Below are 22,226 nucleotides of genomic sequence, written 5' to 3' on the forward strand. Positions count from 1 at the left end.
CTTCACTATATATTATGGTGTTGACCTATTTTTATTGATTTTGAGGGGGGTTCTCTGTGCCTCCTGCACTTAAATGCCTGTTTTCTTCCCCAGATTAGGGAAATTTTCAGCTATAATTTGTTTAAATAAATCTGTCCCTCTCTCCTTGTCTTCATTTTCTAGGACCCCCTATTATCTGGATATTATTTCATTTTATGGAATTGCTGGGTTCTCTAAGTCTTCCTTCCTGATTTAGTAGTTTTCTTTCTTCCTTCTTTTCAGCTTCCTTATTCTCCAACATTTTATCTTCTTTATCACTGACTCTCTTCTGCCACATTTTTCCTCATTTTTATGGCCTCCACTTCGGACTGCATCTTGGTAATAGCATTTTTAATTTCAGCCTGATTAGATTTTAGTTCTTGTATTTCTACAGTAAGGGATTTTCTAGTATCGTCTATGTTTTTTTCAAGCCCAGCTAGTATCTTTACAATCATTTTAAGTTCTAGTTCAGACATCTTATTTATTTGATTGATCAAATCCTTGGCCATGAGTACTACCTCCTATTTTTTGGGGGGTGAATTTCTCCATTTTGTCATTTTGTGCAGAAAAGAAGAGGAAAAAACAACAATAACAATAACAACAGAAAGCCCCCCCCCCAAAAAAAGAAAAACAAAAACAAACAAAACAAAAAACTAGATCCTGGGTGTGTTTTGGTTTCCTTGTTAAAGGAAACTAGATCCCAAAATAAGAAAGAAAAACTTCATATACATATACATATATGTGTGTGTGTGTGTGTAAAGTAAAATATAATACAATGAAAGGAAACAAAACATATATATATATATACACACATATATATAACTTATGTAAAAAGAAAAATTAAAAAAAGAAAAAAGAATTGGAAAAATTAAGAAAATAACTGAAAAAATAATACTAAAAGACTAAAAAGCAAAAATACAAAGAATGGTATATATTATTTTCCCCAAGAGCTGAAGCTTTGTCACCATCTATGATACCTAAACTTGGTACAAGTGAGTTGTTTGTGCTGGTCTTCTGGGGGAAGGGGCCTGTCGCTCTGTTTCTCAGGGGGACTTACCCTATGGCAACTGTCCCTCCTGCTGGCAGAGGCAGGGCTCAGTGTAAGTGGCTCCAGATTCCACTATGTGGTGCTGTTTTACTCCCTGAAGGCTTTCAGCTCAGATGGGAGGGATGAATATGGCTGTGCCCCACTCTCTAGCCCTGGAAGCTGAAAATTTGCGCCCCCCACTGTTACGTGAGCCCTCACAGGAAAACAATCAATCACTTTTGTCTCCCCAGTTTCCATCAGAACTCTTTGTTCTGTGACCAAGCATTTTAATCTCAGGCACAACAGAATTCCTGAACTCCAAATTTTATGGACTCTTGCAGTGTGGACACATGCTCTTCCTCCTGGGGTACGGGGTGGGTCTTGCCACACTTCTGCCTTTAGCTGGGTCCCTCCAAGAAAGTGGTTGCACGACTGTGCAGTGGTTCACTCTTCTCTATGGCAACATAGAGCAGAAAGCTTGCACCTAGACTCTCCCTTCTCAGCTGGCTTCCCCGATCCTATGCCTGGGAACTCTGCTGCACTCAGGCACCATCCATTCTTCTTGTGACCCCCGGGGATCCTGAGACCACACTGTCACACCTGGGATTCCACCCTGCTTCACCTGAGCACATTTAAGCCAGGGACATACAGCACTTTGGTAGAGTTCTATAAGCTCCAATTTTGCACTCCTCTGCTTATAATACTTGCAGTAGCCTCCTTAACCAGGCTCCCTCCGCACTGCCATATCCTTAGCTATATCATCCTGGATTCAAGTCTCTGCACCTCCTACCTTCCAAACGGTGGTCCCTTTTCTAATTGTAGACTTGCAGCATTCATTTTCTCAGATCTCCGATTGATTTCTCAGGTGTTCAGAATGATTTGATAACTACCTAGTTATATTCAAGGGACAAGAAGCACTTAGGGTCCCTTTACACCGCCATCTTAAATCTTCCCCTTTGAATCACTATTTTTGTATGGATAAATACCTAGTAGTGCAATTGTTGGGTCACAGGATAGTTCTATTTTTAACTTTTTGAGGAACCTCCATACTGTTTTCCAGAGTGGCTGTACCAGTTTGCATTCCCACCAACAGTGTAGGAGGGTTCCCCTTTCTCTGCCTCCTCACCAACATCTGTTGTTTCCTGAGTTGTTCATTTTAGCCACTCTGACTGGTGTGAGGTGGTATCTCATGTGTTTTTGACTTGTATTTCCCTGATGCTGAGTGATGTTGAACACTTTTTCATGTGTCTGTTAGCCATTTGTACGTCTTCTTTGGAGAAATGTCTATTATTGTCCTCTGCTCATTTCTTAACTGGATTTTTTATTTTTTGGGTGTTGAGTTTGATAAGTTCTTTTTTATATCGTGATTTTATTTTCCAGTTGTTTCCACATTCGTCACCCAGAATCCAACATGGGGTAAAAGAATAAGCCTCATTCCAACTCTACCTAATTAAATTTCCAAAATATGAAGACACCTTTTTTGGGGTCCTCTTATCCTTAATGCCACTAATCTCTAAAAATTTCACAGTTTCTTTACTTATTATTTTTGATTTTGCCCCTTTACTATTCACCTCAACTATAATTCAACCACACTTTTTTTTTTAAAGTATTGTTTCTAGAACTGAACACAAAACTCTAAAATTGAGTTCCTTAGCACTGTGACAAGCATAATTTTTACTTCAATTAAACTAGTTCCTAAAATTCTATTAATACAGACTATGAATGCATTAGCCCTTGAGGGGCTTCATAAAAATACTGAAACATTAAATACACAGATTAACACAAATTCCAAATTACCTTTGACATTTACTACAATTTGGTGTATTTCGCCCACTATCTTCTTGAGTCGTTAGTGTTTGACAATTCTATCTGGAATCCCTGACAATTGAAGAGTCCTTCTTGGTGTTAATGACTTCATTTATTTATTTATTTTTTGTGGAGTAAACATGGGCATGCTCAGAGAAACTAGATTTATTTCATAATAGTATTAAGTGCAATAGATTGATTACACTCTGTATTAAGTGACCTCATGGTTTTTTAAAAAGTAAAATCATATTACATATATTTTCCATATCTTCAAGTGGAAATTCATGTAATATACTATGATATTTTAAATTAATTTTAAAAGTATACTTTAAAGACTGAGCTGCTTTCTGAGATTTGCCTTTCCCTACCACATTTCTAGCTAATGGCTTCCACCCTATTTTTGATTAAATAAATGCCAGAGTAAAATCAGATGAAAGCAAAGCAAACCAAACAACACAATGTAGCAGATCACCATGAATAAAAGCTTCATGAGGATTAACTGTTCCCTGTTACATTTTTTTATTGAAATGTTATTGAAATGTTATTATGAAATAGGACTGTACAAGAAGTAAAATGAAAAAAGTCAACAAATATTACTATTAAAATAACTCCGTTACTGGTTTTTGAAAACAAAGATACTTTATATAACTGATGAAGCTAAAACAATTCAGGAAAATATAATTTTGCAATTTAAAAGCCTTTCAATTAAATTGTGTTATAAATCTGTGAAATTTGAATAGAGGGTTTTTTTTTATTCTAATGGGAATATCGATCTCCAGATTTTAAGACTTATAGCGTCAGTTCATATTTTTATAATTAGTCTTTTCAAAACCAAAATAAAAATAAGGTCATTCTTTGTGATCTCTTTCATGTACTAATAATTTATATCAACTAGATTTATTTATATCTTTATAAGAATTTTAGATTGTTCTTGAAATAGTATATAGATTATACAAGATTATTCTATCTGAATATAGGAGATAGTACTTGTTGCAGCAACACTACTGGAACCGGTCCCTAAGGGCTCATATTGTATAACCACACCTGACCACACCGTTCTCCACATGGCAGTGGGGTTCCCCTAGTTCAGGGATGTGTGGCCTACAATGTTTGAAAGATGGCTTGAATTCTGGGCTCTTGAAAACAGCAGAATGAACGAAAAAAGAATATTCAAGAACCATGAGTAAAATATACAAGTAAAATATACCCAAATCACACCTATATCACACACATGCAGTACGACGAACGCTTTATCCCTGCTTTTTGCAGAATGGAGGCATGCGGTGAGGGTATCTCTCTTGCTGCAGCTGCTTTCTTTAGCTGGAGCCCCTCTACTTCCCCATTGCTCCCCTTCCTTTGTGACTCAGACTATGGAGTAGGAGATAGTTGGTTCAGGCTTGGCTCTGCTGCTCCTAGCTGTGTGTACATGGGCAAGTCATGTAAATCCAATGACCATCTGTATTTTCCCCCAGAAAACAAATGTGCAGTCACATCTGCCTTAAAGTGTTTGTGACCATGTTTGTAAAATGCTTCCACTAGATGTGAGTTTTAGGAATCAAGGACTATGTTCTAATCAACATTTCATGCAGTAAAATGTCTGGCACATAGTAATACAAGATAAATGGTATTTTTACATGATGTTGCACAGGCATGCTGTGTTTTAGGAGGTTCAGATATGGCTTTTGATAGAAACAGTGGTTAGTCATTGCAGTGGCAGATGTTTACAGGACTGATACATTAAAAATTTGGGGAGAGGGCGCCTGGGTGGCTCAGTTGGTTAAGCAACTGCCTTCAGCTCAGGTCATGAGCCTGGAGTCCCGGGATGGAGTCCCGCATCGGGCTCCCTGCTCAGCAGGGAGTCTGCTTCTCCCCCTGACCCTCCCCCCTCTCATGTGCTCTCTCTCTCATTCTCTCTCTCAAATAAATAAAATCTTTAAGGAAAAAATAAATAAATAAATAAAAATTTGGGGAGAAAGGCTAATTCCTCAGAGAATTCAAAAAGTTTCAGAGGTGACTAGAGAATAATCCCTTCAAAGAGGAAAGTCAACACAATCATTTCATCCCAGGTAAGCTAGCTGGTAAGCATTAAGGAAGGCCATGCTGTTGTAGTTCTCCTATTGCCTAAACCTAGGACACAGATTCCAAGTTCCCGAAGAACAACCTCAATAAAACGGAAAGTGTAGAGGAAACAAAGAGCTCAGAAGTAAAAGACTGATACTAAGAGATCCCACAGATTAGCTCCCTCAACATCTGCACCTGCTGTCATCAGCACCTAGAAGTTGAATAAGGGAGATGGAGGCCTTGGCTTCAGGGTGGTTTCTCCCTCAGGGTGCTCCTTTAGGATGATTTTCTGGTTGGAAGCCTAGTGAGGGGTGCAGCAGGGGACCCCCCTGGAGAGCACTCATATGTGCTCCTTGCTGCAGGGAGACACAGAGGACTGGAGAGAGCCAAAACAACTGAACAGGTTCTACCTCCAATAGGGGCACACAGAGGGCCAGGGACCAGCTGAGTAACTCACAGGGGATGGAGCAGAGGAGTACTGAGATGGGATGGATTTACATGCTCTGTGAGCTTGCGTATTAGCCGTGGAATGAATGTAGGCAGTGCAGGGAAGTCATGGAGCTAGTCCTCTTAGGTTGCCAGGAGGATGCAGGCCGTTGAAGCTGAACAAAGCTAGAGATGGGCCACCAGATGTCCAGAGGCATAAAGTGGGTAACACAGGAACATAACGTATTGACAGGTTTCTAGCGATGGCTTAAAATAAGCAAATAAGAAAAAATCCTACTTCATATTCTTGCAACAGTTATGCACATGGACTCATAATCCTTTTTCACCACGAGCAACAAAACTTGAGCTGAATATTGAGCAGGGTAGCCATTTAATTCTAATTCTAATCTTTTGGGAATTCAAAGAGAGCAAAATTCAATGTAGAATTTAACAATTGTATGGCTATTTGAAGTTGAAACACACACAAATATAAAGAAATCTTTGGAAAGCAGACCTATTTTTGTCTGATCCTGAAGGTAGGTGACAGGAAAGTTTTTAAAATATTCTCATCAGTCTTGGGGCACCTGGGTGGCTCAGTCGTTAAGCATCTGCCTTCGGCTCAGGTCATGATCCCAGGGGCCTGGGATCGAGCCCCGTGTCGGGCTCCCTGCTCCGCGGGAAGCCTGCTTCTCCCCCTCCCACTCCTTCTGCTTGTGTTCCCTCTCTCACTCTCTCTCTCTGTCAAATAAATAAAATCTTTTAAAAAAAATTAAAAAAAATATTCTCATCAGTCTTGATTTGTCTCGTGCTGGGAACCTGGTATTTATTCTACATTTATGTAAATATTATTCTCTAATGCCCTGTCTGTATTTAAAGAAATACATAGAAGACAAACACACACTATCAAAATAGAAAGAAACATGTGAGATTAGACCTGTTTTCTTATGATGCGCATAACCAGTGTCGAATTCCTTACACAAAGCTTTCTGGTATTAATCAAGGACATTCATTATTTGTTACTCTGAGTCACATGGTTTACGTAAGACTGCTTTGTTGCAGTCTTGTTTCTTTCAAGGGTATAAAAGTATCAAGTATCTCAAATGCCAAGAGTGACGTTGTGGTGGAAAAATGCATAGCTTTATAAATTACACATTACACTACTGAATTCTGGTTATCTTACACAAAGTGGCAGTATTTTCTTAACCAAGATTTGGGGAAAAGTGATAGGGCTACCACATTGTTCCTTCACTTTTTCAGGCATCCTTCAGTTTCCAAAGGCTCAGATTATGAACTGGAGATAACATTTGCACGTTTGCTTACCACAGGTCTGTGGACGTCCCAGAATGCTCTCTCTTGGCTATCAAGGATCTTCCTTTCAATTTTGTCTCTCTTCTTGTCCACTCTGTCAACATCGTAACAATGAATAATAAGTAATGTTAATTGTAGCACCTCTCTGGACAAAAGGCCACAACTTGAACAAATTTTCCAAAAGACTCACAAGGACTCACTTTGCTTGTGCTTCTGCTTGCATAAAAATGAACTCCCACTTCCGAGCAAATGCTCTCTGCAGCCTGGCCAGGCTCTCCTGAAAAACATACCACAGGTGAAGACGTTCTGGTGCTCATCTTTACTACTCATTTCTCATTTATCTACTGTATAAATTTATCAAGAAAGCAATTATAGAATTTCTAAAGTAGTGTGTACTCTGGTTCTGAATGATAAAAGTCATGCTCACTCAATGTAGCTCATCTTCATATTAATAGTCAGAGTAAACAGGGAAACTTATTACAAATATTAATCTTATGAATAATTGACTTTAGAGACCACAAGTAAACATCTAAAATACTAAAAATTACTTTGTATAAAACAAAGAGCTCAAGACTAATCCATTGGATTTTTCTGTGTCCGTTTTAGTGAGGAATAGGAAAGCAATACATCTCTACTAATGATTCAGTCAGTCTATCCCGTTCCTGACAAGAATGTAAACCCCCAGCATCTTACTACCGTTTCTAGTCAGTGCTTCAAAGTCATTTGTAAATCACAACACAGCAATTGTCTGAACAAATGACATCAGATTAATTTTATCTGTCTTGCAAAAACTATTTACTCAAAGTAAATGCTCTTTATTTCTCTAAGTTTGGATGTCTTCACTATATATAGGACACATTTAATGTTTTTACACTTAAGTCAAGTTTAGCAAGACATGCTTCTCCCTTCTCCTGTGAGTTTGCATCTAGAAGTTCACCATCCCCAATGTGAATGATGAGACAAAGCAAGCAAGTCAGGGATTTGAGCCATTTATGATGCCTGATCCTAGAAATCTGGTCCTTAAAATCCAGGGGTGTAAAGTCAACAGAATCTCCAGAAATGACCATAGGCCTTATTCCTGTTCATTTTATGACTTTCTTTGCCAGAAAGTCCTTAGTACTTACAGCTTCATAGTCTGCCAATTCTAGCCTTGCCTTGTTTTGCATTGTTCTCTTGCAGAGGTAAACCGCTGAAAGGAAAAAAAAAAATCAATCATTTCTTGCCTGCTTATTAACTGGAGGCACTCACTAAAAATAAAAATACAGCATTATAAATCAAAACATCTTGGTCTTTGTCACTTTTTTTTCCAGTCATAATTTTCTATCTTTATATTTTTTGACAAATATAAATAATTGGTAACATTTTTACTGAAATTCAAACATAGTGATATTATAAGAAAATAGATACATTTAGAAAGTTGGTAACTGTTTCTTTATTTTTATTAAATAAGGGGGAAAATAAAGCCTTCTAAATAATACATCAAATGAACTTAAACATCTAGATATACAAGTAACACCATTGGGTTAAAAGGAATTGCATGAAGAGTGAATCACTGGCACATTCAATTATATCCGTATTCTTCTGTCAACTGAAAGACTCTCTTAACCTAAACTGAAGCCTTCTTGGCATCTCCTTTGCTACATTTCACCATCATCAATTATTTTGCCACTGGGAGAGAGGAAACTATAATATCTTCCCTAACTACAATATGACTACCTTTTAATACCATTTTTCTGAGGACTCAGTGTCCTTGCTGCCAGGGAAAGCTCCCTTGGGCAGTAGATTTATGGGATGGGTGCCAGAGGGAGAGAAGAGGGCTAGAGCAGCACTGCCATTGAAAAATCACATTTCTTTAGTTATTTCAGGATTATTAGCAACTCTTAGGATAATATCAGGACATTCAGAGCCCTCCAGTATCGTCCTGATTTCCAGGACACTTTTTGTTATTTTTCCATAATATATGATATTTGAGTCTCACGAAATTCAAGATAAACTATATATTTCAGATGCTGAATGAATCTGCTGGATGAGGACTGTCATATTACTTTTTGTAAGGTCAGTTCTGGGGGCGTCCTTATAATCACCACCATTGCACTAAGCCATGCCACCCTCAGTTTCTGATCATCAAGTCCAGCTGATATCACTAAGGAATTATCTTACACAGAAAATCTGAGATCTCTGTAAACACTGATGCTGTGCATTCAATTTCCATCCTCTAAAGTTCCCTTTATGAAGGCCAAGGCCGAGGAGAAAGCCAAGCGTGGACCGATGCTAACATTACTACAGACATTAAGAACCCAGGAGACGATCTGAGAACACATCTTTCTACATTCTATCATGGGAGTTTTATTATTCCACCAATACTGGTAATTTTTAAAATTGCTAATTCTCAAAATTGGTCAAATAAAATACATATTGTCACGAAACTCTCTTTTTAATTGTTTCAAGTTTACTGTGTGAGCGAATCCTTCCCCAGCCCCTGAATAAAAACTCAAGCAGCATCCACAGTCTTGCTTGTCACTCAGGTAATTCAAAGAGACCCAACTTATGGAATGTCCATTCAAGGAATAGTCAAAAATTCAAGCCTGGTTTATTTATTTTATTTTATTTTATTTTAAAGATTTTATTTTCTTTATTTGACAGAGAGAGACACAGTGAGAGAGGGAACACAAGCAGGGGAGTGGGAGAGGGAGAAGCAAGTCTCCTGCGGAGCAGGGAGCCCGATGTGGGGCTCAATCCCAGGACCCTGGGATCATGACCTGAGCCGAAGGCAGACGCTTAACGACTGAGCCACCCAGGCACCCCCCTGGTTTAAAGTCTTAACGTCTTCCCCTTTCCCCCAGCTTCTGTGGGTGAGAGAAGCATGACTGTCTTCTTTGTCCACCTTGCTCTTCTGTGTCCCCAGCAAGTACTGCTGACCAAGGCTTCTAACCTTCTGGGGTTGGAGTATACGGAGGAAGGAGAGGATAGGGGGTGCTGCCATTCTGGCTTGACTGATACGTGTGGTGAGCTAGTGTTGCCATTCTCTGGTTGTGGCAGAGTTTTAAAGCCGATTATGTTTCCCCTGTCACTTTGTGTGATGCTTTGGAGGAACCCCACCCCACCATTGCTGGGAATCTCCCACCTACAGGGCCCTTGTAGGGCTTGACTATACCTCTGGCCTCTCTGCAGTGTGGTTGCCTGTCCAGGCTGTTCCCTAGGACTGGACTCTCTATCACATGTGGCTTGAATTACACACGAGAGAAACACTCATGCACTCTTTGCCCTGAAAGAAGACCACGGAACATAGCCACTTCCCTTTAATTTCTCCACCCATAACTAGATAGCCTGTCTCTTGCCCCTTGTCATTCCAAGGCCTGGAGTTCATGATCCATTGTGTCCCCAGGAGTAGGTGACTCCTGTCAAGCACTCTCAGAAAGCCCTTGAAATCTTTGTCCCGGGGCTTGAGATGAGGGGCATCTCCACTCATTCTTCCCACGGGGGCTGATGGGGGCAATGACTCCTGACATCCTAACAGCTACAAAATCAGTCTTCAGGCCAACATCTTACCCTTTAATGCCCTCAGTGGGAGCTGACAGCAGCTAGTGTGACAGTTTGTATGTCCGTCTAGAATAGCACTTTCACATCTGGTCTTGATCCACTTAACACTTTGGCTGGATTTCCATTTTAACATCCTGTTACAAAAATCACTTTGCGCTCATCAGAAGAGCAGATATGTTAACAGGGCAAGTAAAAATGATGCATACGGATTGTTTTACTTCAAAGTTGAAATAGTTTAATTTTTAAAATCCTTATCCCTCATTGTAAAAGTTAAAAAAGTTAAGACGATGCAGAAAAAAAAATCTTAAAGAAAAAAATCATTCTAATCTCACTTCCTTCATTATTTGGCACATTATATGGCTTTTCCCTTCTATACACATCTACAAACATACACATGAAAATCTGTATTTATATCAAAACTTTATTTGCATATATTTACTTAAACAACATATGCTATCTTATGAGATTTATCCTTTAATGTTACATTTGGCTAACTTCATATCAGTAAGTGTTATTCTGTAACATCCTGAAAAATCATTTCATGATAATCCATTTATTATTTATTTAAATGAGTCCTTATTGTTGGACACTTAGATTATATCCTTCATCTTGCAATTATTTACTAGTACTTCTGCAAACATGTACATATGGCTGTATGTTTATTTTTTAGATATCTGATAATTTTCCTAGAGTGTCATTGCTGAATGAGGGGGTGTGCACCTTTCAAGTCCTCTGATCTGTATAACCAAATTCCATAGAGTTTAAGCATGAGTATGTCTTGCTTACACTCTGGAGAGTCCATTTTCAGCAAAGCAGTCAGAGTTATTCTGTTAAGACTTAAATCAGATTTCATTGTATTCAAACTTCCCATTTTTCAACTACTTCCTATCTCACCTCACTTCCCGTAAAGGCCAAAGTCCTTCTGTGCCCATTTCATTATCCTCTGACCTTGCTTCCAAACTACTCTCAAATGGTGGCCGCGTCCCCTTCAGACCCATGGTCTCAGCGACACCTCCCTCCCCACCCCCACCCCCCACAGCCCCTTTCCCATTGTCCTCTACACAACCTTCTATCTCCTAACATACAACTTCTGCATCCATTTATGTAGATAGCTTATTAGCTTATCTTCGCCCCCTGCCACCTCATGGGAATGCCATCTCCATGAGGCCAGAGATTTTTGCTTGTTTTGTTTGCCCATGTGTTCCCTTGCCTGGAACATACTTGGACACAGAAGACGCTCAGGATATATTTGTTGAGTAAAAACATCACTAAATTTTCCTGATGATTTGAGAGTTTTTCTTCTGCGAATTAGGAATTCATGACTGCTAATTTTTCTCTTGGGGGATTTGGCTTTTTCTTATTAGACTTAAAGCCCACTTATACATTAGAGATAGAGACTAATATCAGATATATATATATGCAGGAAATATATTTTCCCATATTTTTGAGGAGAAGTTTAATAAATGATATGGACAGCATTGAGTATACTTCAGCAAACACTGACTTAGTTTTAAATTATATGTTATTTAAATTATACTTTTATATGTACATACAGCATTCATAGTACATTTTCTGCAACCTGCTTTTTTTACTCACCATGACATTACTGAGATCCACCCAGGCACTTTTCTATAGCTTGTTTCTCCTCACTGTGCTAGTCTATCCTAGGAATGCAGCACACATTATTTAAGCTATACACCTATTATTAAATACTTAGATTGTTTTCCTTTTCTCTTTTTTTTTCTTCTCGGTTTTATTGAGACATAACTGACATGCAGCACCATATACGTTTAAAGTGCACAGTGTAATGAAGTGACTTATGTAATTGTGAAATAATCACCACATTAAGTTCAGTTAATATTCATCATTTCATCTCGATCCAAAAAAAAAAAAAAAAGGGTTTTCTCCCCGTTGTCATGAGAACTTTTAGGATCTATTCTCTCAGCAACTTTCAGATGTACCACACAGCAGTGTTTGCTATAGTCTTCATGGTGCACGACATTCCCAGAACTTTTTTATCTTATAAATGGTGTTTTGTACATTTTGACCCCATTCTTCCAATTCCCCTACCTCCCACCCTTTGTCTCTGATCTTTTTCTTTTTTCCTATGAGTTTGTGTGTGTGTGTGTGTGTGTGTGTGTTTAACATTCCATATATAAGTGAGATAATACTTTCATATTTTGGAGCTGCTACAAATAGTGATTCCATATAGGCTTTGATTAACCTATATTCTTGGAATTGGTAGCAGGACTTTGTGGGACAGGCACAGTATGAATTTTGTAAGACCTGCCAAACTTCTACCCATTAAACTCTCCCAGCAATATACCAATATCCTCACCTTCGTGCCAGACTTGATTTTTTGCCAATCTGGCTTGAGAGTGGAACAATTTCATTATGTTTATCTGTTTTCTTATATTTCCAGTATTTTCACATGATAGGTTTTAATGAAAAAAGATGTGTATGAATTGCCCCCTTCACAGATTTGGCTCTGTTTAACACTTTGTACTGTGGGCTATTTTTATTTGATCTATATTGCAAACCCTGGTTTCATTTTCTACTTGTATTTGCCTGGTATATCTTTGCTTTATCGACCTTCTTTAACTGAAAGAGTCAGCATGTTTTACTCACCTTCCCTGCAGACAGGTATTACTGGATTTTATTTATGACCTCACCTAAAGATACCTTCTATTTCAAAAGATGAACTTACATTAATTCTTATGTTATGTTTGTTCTTCCTTTTCTTACATCTCCATCTCTCTCTCTGTAATTGTGATTTCTTTGTTTCCTACCTTTTGTTACATGGGATGAGTTTTCTTTAATTCCTCTTCTAATAATTTAGAAGTGATAAAACTTACCATTCCATTAGTGGCGATTCTTATGTGTTTAAATAAATGTTTTATATATTTTTCTTGAATTTTAGTCTCAGAAATAAACACTAATGTTCCCCCCATAAACGATGAAGAAAATAATCTATTTCTTTCTAATTTTTTTAGTGACAACATTTATTGTTTGCTCTATTATAGTTTTTAAAAAATTATAGTATTTACATTCCACTTGGAAATTACTTTTATCACAATTATTTAGATCCTGGAGGGCATGGAGGGAAAGCTGTTGTCTTGGAAAATTAAAGTGAGAAAAATGTTGACTTGGCACATTTAAAAAAAAATCTAGATTTGCTAAAACTGTTCTATCACAGCTCAGATAGTCCAAAAAACACAGCTATTACCCATGTGGCTATATCCTTCTTATTTCTGGTTTCCTCTGGCATTGCTCACTCATTTTGGACTGAGGCCACTACCCTGGTGAAGCTGACCCAGAGAATCCTGGGTTTGCTGTTGTAACTGTCGGCCCCCAGCATAACAATCCGGCAAGGATACTGCCATCATTCCCCAAGTTCCTCCCCTTTACTCTTAGGCTTGCTCTGTGAATGTCTGAGACCCCGAGATGGTTTATGAAATCTGGGTCAGAGACAAAACATCAGACAGGCATAGGGCTGTCTCTTTGAGTGCCGTGTTTAAGCCTAAGAAACCTCAATCCAAGATGGGGCAAGCTTTTCTCTGCCTTCCTAAGACTTACTCTTATTTCCAGCCCGCATGGGTCATTAATGGGCTTGGTCAGAACTTCATCCAATTCTGTAAAGCTGCCCTAACTTCTTGAGAAGAGAAATTGTAAGTCTGATATCACCATCTTCCTTTCATTTGGCTAAATTCTATTGATTCCAGAATACATCTTTCAAGTAAGTGGTATGTGGCACCATTCTCCAATTTCCACACTGTCTTAATAATTCTTTCTATTCTAGTTTTGCTTTCTTTTCTTCTTATTCCATGCAGGGGCAGGGGGAGCAATTTTGGAAAATTTCCAGGAAGTATGGTGTGCAAGTCAGTTCTTGCTTCTTTTTTTTTTTTTTATTTTTTTATTGTTATGTAAATCACCATATATTACATCCAGTTCTTGCTTCTTACAGTCGTCCCAAGATGCAAATATGTTTTGTGAGTATATCTATGCTGAATGAACATACCCTTAAAACCTCAATAATTTTTGGATTTTTTATAACAAAAAACTTAAACAAAAACATTATCCTTAATATCACTTTAAAGGAAAGAGATCTTCTTTCCTTTCTTATCTTCTTCAAGAACAGAATTTCCAAAATAATTCTTTGAAGGTATCTTAATGTTAATACAGTCCTATAAAATCTAATAGTCATTTAATGACTCAACCATTAGAATGCATTTGTAGGAATGAAAGTTAAGGAATAACAATACTTTAGGGAATTTTATTTTTTTAAATTTATAACTCAACAGCAACACAAGCATTAATTAACTAAAAGAGAAATTAAATCTTAACAGAAAATTACCTAGAGAACATATGATAAAATAATTTTAAAATTATTTAATTTTCTGATATGTTTTTTATAGTTTTTTTTAGATTTTATTTATTTATTTGAGAGAGAGAGAGAGAGCATGCCTGTGAGAGAGCACATTTAGGGGAAGGAGGGGGAGGGGCAGAGGGAGAAGCAGACTCCCTGCTGAGCAGACAACCTGACAAGGGGCTCAATCCCAGGACCCTGGGATTAAGACCTGAGCTGAAGGCAGATGCTTAATGGACTGAGCCACCCAGGTGCCCCAAATTTTCTGATATATGTTAATGAAGACATGTTACTATAAGTAGTAGAAGGAATTCACTGATGTATGAGATCAAATACCTTGACTAAAAAAGAGAGTAACAGAGTAAGAGAGATCTACTATGGTAATTGAATACCTAGACCATGAAAATCTTCAAATACCTGTCTTGAAGTTCTAGTCTTGAGAAGAAAGAATTCCTTCAGGATACCCTTGGAATAATAGCCAGCCACTTTGAGTATGAAAAGAATTAGAGCTGTGGACTTCTATCTCCTCCTAAAGGAAAAGGAAGTGTCCTCTGATGATTCTACCATGCAGACTGCTGCATATTAAGGTGTTTACATGTATTAGCTTATCCAGAGCCTTAAATCAACTATCTCAGAAAAAAGAGGTATTGTCATCTTTATTTAATTGACAGTAAGAGTGAAATCCAGAGAGCCTAAATCCTCTTCCAGAGCTATGCAAAAAATAACTAGGTGAATCAGAGGGTTCTTGGGTTTGTGATCACACAGCAGATACTTATCACACATAAAATATAAAGGCAGTGGTAACGGGAGCCCCACATTAGCTCTCAGAGAGTGCTAAGAAGGGCAGAAGTCCTTTGCATCTGTTTTCTACAGGCATCCATTTTTCTTAATATCTGAGAATGTTGCTCCTAAATGTAAGAACTATTACTGTCACTGTGAATCTTATTTGAATTTCGTTCTCTGTGCATTCATCCACAAATTATATTACAGATTATATGCTCCAATCACTTAAATTGCTAAACAAACAAAACAGAGCTATTTAATTTATCCTTCTTTGTAAATATATCAATGGCTCCTAAAAGGTTTGATTGCTTTCCTAAGACTCATGAGTTTTTGGCAATTCGTAATTCCTTACGTTGCTGTATTTTATTCTCTCCAAATTTACTTTCTTTCTCTCTTAAAAATTATAGCTAATCATCATTATTTGCTGATCCCATATCTGCAAATTCGCCTACTTGCTAAAATTTATTTGTAGCTCCCCAATCAACACTTGCGGTGTTTTTACGATCATCCACAGCCATTCAAAGTGGTAAAACTAGAGTTGCCTGATGCTCACTTTCTCAGTTGATGTGGAACAAGGCAACGCTTTACCTTCCTGTTCCAGCTAATTCTGTAAACAAGTGTCCTTTTGATGGTCTGTTTAGTGCCACTTTTTTTTTTTTTTGCTGTTTAAAATGAGCCCCAAGAATAGTGCCGCAGTGCTGTCTAGTGTTCCTAAATGCAAGAAGACCATGATGTGCTTTTTGGAGATGACATGTATGTTGGATAAACTCTGTTTGTGAATGACTTAGGATGCTGCTGGTTGTAAGGTCAATGTTTATTAATCAAAAATATATATGAACTAAGGGGTCTGTTGAAAGAAACACACATAAAACAAAGGTGTATTCATTGATCCGTGGGCAAAAATGTTGTGACCAGAGGCTTGCAGGAACTGAACGCTGTACTTCCCCTAGGAGCAACGGCTCAGTATTCCCTGATTACATATTTGCGGCAACTTTATAGAACATACCTACCTCAAAGAATAAGAACCAATTGCATGTGTTTGTGTCTTATTCCCTCTGTTGGAGAGTAGTGAATAAAACAGATCTTTTCTATGATGACAAAGATACCTACAAAACTTGCAGAAGCTCTGCTAGTTATCTGCAGTAGTACCTGACTTCCCATTCTTTCTATGTGGCATATTACCTCTGTTGCTTATAGCATTTAGTAGGGTTTTAAACCAATAATATCTATTTTTTACCATAGCATAATAAGAAATACCATAGTTTAACTTTTATGATATTTCTGAACCACTGTTGTAATAAAAATATTAACTTTCAAGTAAATTTCCCATAATACTAGGTGAAGGGTTCTTAATTTCTCCTTCTTTTATTTAAATTTATCAAATGAAGGAATAAGTTCACATTTTCCAAGAGTACTTCAATAAATCATCCAGTAGGAAACAGTAGGAAAGTGAAACCCAAGAGATAATGCCAAAGTGCTGTGTGACTTACCCAAGAGGGAGTAATCTAGATTCACTGAATTGAGGTCAAAATAGTCATGAACAATAGTTTTGGATATCTGAACTTGGATCCTCCCCACTCCCTTTTCTTGGTTTGTTATATAAAAGGAAAGAGATATAGGCAGTATGTTAGAAAATAATATTATAACCTATAAAAGGATGAGATTAACATCAGAAATTACTGGCTAAGTCACTCAGGGCATTACTCATACTATGCCTGTTGTCTAATCCCCTGATCATCAACGGAGAGACACATTTACAAATACTCTAGGAGAGGCCATGGGGTATAGTAGAGAGCAATGGTCCTTGAGTTTTCAGATTTGGGGTTCTGGCCACCCTCGTTAACTGTGATTTTGGAAAAGTCACTTAACCTTTCTGAGACTCCAATTGCTCACCTGTGTAATGAATATAAAAATACTTGGTGCATCTATTCCACAGGACTGAGGTTAGGACTACAGGACATGATATGTTGGACAGTGCTGTGTTAACTCCAAAGGGAAAATAATGTACAGAATTATTAGCTATGATGTCCTTTATGTTCACCAGAAAGGTTTCTACTTAAAAGAAAATTACAGAGTAATTTTAGAAGTGAAATATCCTTTTAAAAACCTTGTTGGGGATGGATTTTTATATAAAATTATTGCTTTTTTCAAATGGGACACTGCAGAGAGGGCCATTGAATTTGTTTAGTGTCTCACTTGTGAAGTGTCTCTTCCTGCAAAACTACCACGAATTAGCACTGCCAAGGATCTAAAATAATAAACATTAAGTACATATGTGTTGTTACATCTGGAGTACACTGGCTAGTGACCTGAAAATCTTTTCCAAATTTTATGTTAAAATATACTTCAATTTTAAACATATGACTGACTAGTTTTGTTCATAACAGGCAACTTGGTGCTATTAAATTATATTTTTAATTTTTAATTTTATTCTTCACTCTACTTTCTCATTCTTTTTACTATTATATCTCATAATCTCAATACTGAAACTCCATGTACAACTAAATAAGTCATCAGTATTTTCTGTTAATAGCTGCAACAGATTTCTGGGCCACCAGGGGAAGAAAAAGATAGAAAACTATTTTTTAAAATTCATTTATTTATTCAATTCGACATTTACTAGATGCCTGGTATATGCCAGGCTCTGATCTAAATGGTGGGGGTACAGCTGTGAACAAAACAAACAGACAAGGGTCCTATTCCCAATGAGCTGACATTCCAGAGAAATTCAAAGGGAGAGGACAAAGGAGACACAGCTTCCAACTGCCCAAACATAGGGTGATTGAGGTCAGAAGCCTGGAGGTGGGCTCTCTGTAATAGTGTTCTCTACCCGCAGGGGGCAACATGGTACCAATGACAGCCTCTGCCAGTAAACTGGAAGGGTGTTGGTTTTACAAAGATTTTAAGAATCTTAGGATGAGAGGGGTCTAAGACTCCAAGGTATCTTCGGTTCCTGGAGAAGAACAGAATATTTGCCTTATATGGGGAGTAAAAGGAAAAGTGTGACAGATGTGTATGGGATACTGGATGCATTGTTCCTTCTTCAGCAAATGTTCACTGAGTGCCCACAGCGTACCAGGCTTCTTCTAAGCCCTGAGGATACAGTGGATGAGCCCAGGGGATCATCACTGCTCTTAGCTTACAGGGAACTGGTCTAGAGTGTAATGGATAATGCACAGTACTATGAATAACATAACTGCAATTCCCAATATTTATTAAATGTTTTCCATGTACCAGGAATTATTCAAACATTTCACATATGTTATGTTGTCCAAATGAACGAACAAGCAGGTGCTATTAATTTTCCCTCTTTGCAGATGAGGCAATGAAGGTAGGATGAGATTAAGTAATTCTTGGTTTAGGCAAGAGTCAAAGTCAAGCAGTAGACACCAAAGACAACTGTTTTAACCTCCAAGCTGTGATAGATACTGGGACGAAGTGGAGGTGGGAAGGCAAAGGGGTGTGGGAGGGGCTCTTACATTAGATCGCAGGATCCGCAAAGGCCTCTCTGAAGTGATAACTTTTGAGTTGCAACCTAAATTAGGAAAAGGAACCAGCTCCAGAAAGATCTGGGGGCACAGAGCACCCATCAGAGTCCAGCAAGGGGACTCTGGGCAGGACATAAGCAGGGTGTCCTCAAAATAGAGGGGTCAGAGCCTGGGCAGGGTGGGAGGCAGTGAGGGTGGGTGCCGGGCTGGGCTGGGGAGGCAGGAAGTGTGGCCTGTAGTGTAATGGGAACTGCTGAGGGTTGTAAGAGACAGAAATGGCATGATGTGCCACTCACATTTAATAGCAAAAAATTGCTCAACCATAGCCAAACTGTGGAAGGAGATGAGATGTCCTTCAACAGATGAATGGATAAAGAAGATGTGGTTCATATATAAAATGGAATATTACTCAGCCATCAGAAAGGACGAATGCCTACCATTTGCATGGACATGGATGGAACTGGAGGGGATTATGCTAAGGGAAATACGTCAAGCAGAGAAAGACAATTATCATATGATTTCACTCATATGTGGAACATAAGGAATAACATGGAGGACTATAGGGGAAGGGAGGGAAAACTGAATGGGAAGAAATCAGAGAGGGAGACACACCATGAGAGACTCCGGACTCTGGGAAAAAAATTGAGGGTTACAGAAGGGAGGGGGTGGGGGATGGGGTAACCGGGTGATGAGTATTAAGGAGGGCACAGGTGGTGATGGGCACTGGGAGTTATAGGCAACTAATGAATCATTGAACACTACATCAAAAACTAATGATCTACTATATGCTGGTTAACTGAACATGATAATAAAAGAAATAAAAAAAATTGTTCAAGCTTACATGAGGCAAATGTGCGAGAGTGGATAGCACAGTGTTTAATAATAATAATGCAATGGAAAGACAACACAACACAATTGCTATCTTAATGATGGCTGAAATACATTATTTTTTTGTTAGAAAATAACACACCTGTTTTCTGTTATTTATCTAAATAGAGAGCAATCTGATATGACTCATACGGTGATTTTGGAACTGGAACCTAGAACATCTCTCTACATGACAGCAAATTTCAAAATGGCCCTGGGTCCGTTTCATGGTGATCCTTCCTAACGTGCACTGGAGGCTGATGGTGGCTCCAGAAAGCAGCCAATAGGGTAGGAAAAGCTGATTTTTAAAAGGGTCATGGCTAACCTTTTTGCAATTCCCTCTCAAGTTTCCTTCCATTTCTTACTTCTTCACTCCTCCTATTTGCCAAAACAAAAACTGGTTTGAGAGCCCTGGCTTTCCTGTCCCCTCTGCGCTCCTCACTGCTGCATAACATAGCCTTAATAAAATGAAGCCGTCTGCTTCCTGACCGACAGAACTACAAGGAACTTGCAGGTCGTTCCTTTTCTTTTTAGGAGAAGATAATGATTATAGTAATACAAGCCTGAAAATAATAAAGCTAATGAAAATACTAATGATGAAAATACTAACAGTAATAGCTAATACTTACTATGTGCCACATGCTATGGGACAGCCACCATTTTAATCCTTTAAGCCAATTAATCCTTCAAGCAACCTTAGCAAGTGGGAGTATGATCATTAAAATTGGGGCACAGAGAGTTAACTTTTTCAAGTATACAGCTACTAAGCAGCTGAACTGGAATGTGAACCCAATCATCTGGAAGGAACCATTCTGTTTGGAGAAATACTCAGTACAAACTCTGAATCAAGGGTGTATCCTAAAACGTAAAGTAACTTGGAGAACAGTTTTATACGTCTCCCAGCTGAAATAAGGGGTCTAGGATGCTCAGGACAGTACAAGGTAAGAACAGTAAAGCAGCCTGATCAAGGCAGATCAGGATTAGGGTGAGACAGAACTTTGCTAAACATCTAAGGAGCTGTTCTGTTAACCTCTCTAAAGATTAATTTTGCTCTTCGATTTTACCTGTTTATTATATTTCTCTCCTTTCCTTTGGAACCTCTGATAAGTTCCTTCCATGGAACTTCCCCAGAGGTGTCCTGATTAAAGCATATTAGCAAAAGTGATCTATGACCAGAACAGCACTATAGGTCTGCAAATGGTAAATTATTCTAATTAAGGTTATAAAGAAATTAAGTGAATCAGATTGCTCCAAAAATGCAAGGAAAACACACAATAGGTAAAAGTTAGGGCTTTGACAGACGAACACTTGAGGCATCATTCTCCAAATCAGTAAGTGATGCCTGTTGCTAGGTAGGTGACAAGGTTTTCTGTCCTTTCTCAGTCAGATTCCTGACAAATGGGAATTTTAATATATTTTTTTTCTGACTTCATAGGATAGGACGGCTGTGAAAATTGAAAGAAATGATCAATGTAAAGGCCTTTTGAAAACTTATAATGTATTATGCAAATGTAAGATTAACTGTATCTGCGGTGGAACGGATAATCAGCTTTTCTGTCAAGTCTGACAAAAATTCTAAGTATATCTCAGATTCAAAGGAACATATAATTTTTAGAAATAAAATTTGACTTCATGAACTTGGCAATAATTCCATTTTAAATATTCAACAGTATACTTATAGTTTAGAATCTCTCTGTAATGCATACATTTCTTTAAGCTATGTTTAGCCAAACTATATTAAGAAGTAAAAATGGATGCATTTTTTTTCAAATGTATGATGTAACTTTATATTAATTGAAATGTACTCATTTGTTCATTCAATGTGCCAACTAAGGTTCTAGGCACCAAGATAGAGAGAGAAACAATTCAGTATTCCTAGTCACCTCAATCCTTATGTTAAACTGGGAGGAGACAAATACATCGGTAAATGATAATTATTTTTAATATTTGCTAATACATCTCATAGATAAGTGAATAATCACCATTACTTTCCAAGACAATTTAGTGTATATAAGTCACTTCCCTGTATCTCCTATTCTTCTCCTCTGTGCCTGACAATAATGGTGGGAGCTACAAAACATAGGTTTATTACATATATATATAATATTAAATATTATTTACAATATTATATGTATTATATAAAAATATTAAATATATTAAGTATATATATGTATATATTTTATTAGAAGAAACACAAGGCTCAGGATGGAAGAGTTTAGCTCTAGTTCTCAGAGCTAGCAAATGGAAGAGGCAAGGCTCAGCTCAAGGCTTTAGGATAAGTTCCTAAAGTACCCCAGAGACTTAGCAAGAATGGGGGAGTCTTAGCATCTGGCCCAAGTGGTGGTAGTTTGTGGTAAAAACCCATCGCACTGCTTCCTTATTTAGTGTTCATATAAATTAATTAGATCAGAGTCTGTATAAATATCCTATAATTCTATGTAAATGGCTCCCAAGCATATCTTATGTTTCTCTCATACACTTGGCCTCTATTCTATTTTGAGGTTCATAATGATTATATGTCCATTTAGAATATGAA

The 22,226-nt window shown here is 37.9% G+C and overlaps 1 protein-coding gene across 14 annotated transcripts in view; it reads right to left on the minus strand.

The window, feature by feature from the left end:
- RGS7 (regulator of G protein signaling 7) overlaps window positions 1-22,226 on the minus strand; it is a 556,606-nt gene that overhangs the window by 81,592 nt on the left and 452,788 nt on the right. For all 14 annotated transcript variants that reach the window (XM_027611453.2, XM_027611452.2, XM_027611450.2 and 11 more), the window contains 3 exons: window positions 7,771-7,835; window positions 6,847-6,923; window positions 6,659-6,740 (listed from right to left, as the gene is read on the minus strand). In XM_027611453.2, the coding sequence (XP_027467254.2) occupies window positions 6,659-6,740; window positions 6,847-6,923; window positions 7,771-7,835 (224 nt within the window). The remainder of the gene's footprint in view (window positions 1-6,658; window positions 6,741-6,846; window positions 6,924-7,770; window positions 7,836-22,226) is intronic.

The sequence above is a fragment of the Zalophus californianus genome, chromosome 10 (assembly GCF_009762305.2).
Source record: "Zalophus californianus isolate mZalCal1 chromosome 10, mZalCal1.pri.v2, whole genome shotgun sequence".
Taxonomy (NCBI): domain Eukaryota; kingdom Metazoa; phylum Chordata; class Mammalia; order Carnivora; family Otariidae; genus Zalophus; species Zalophus californianus.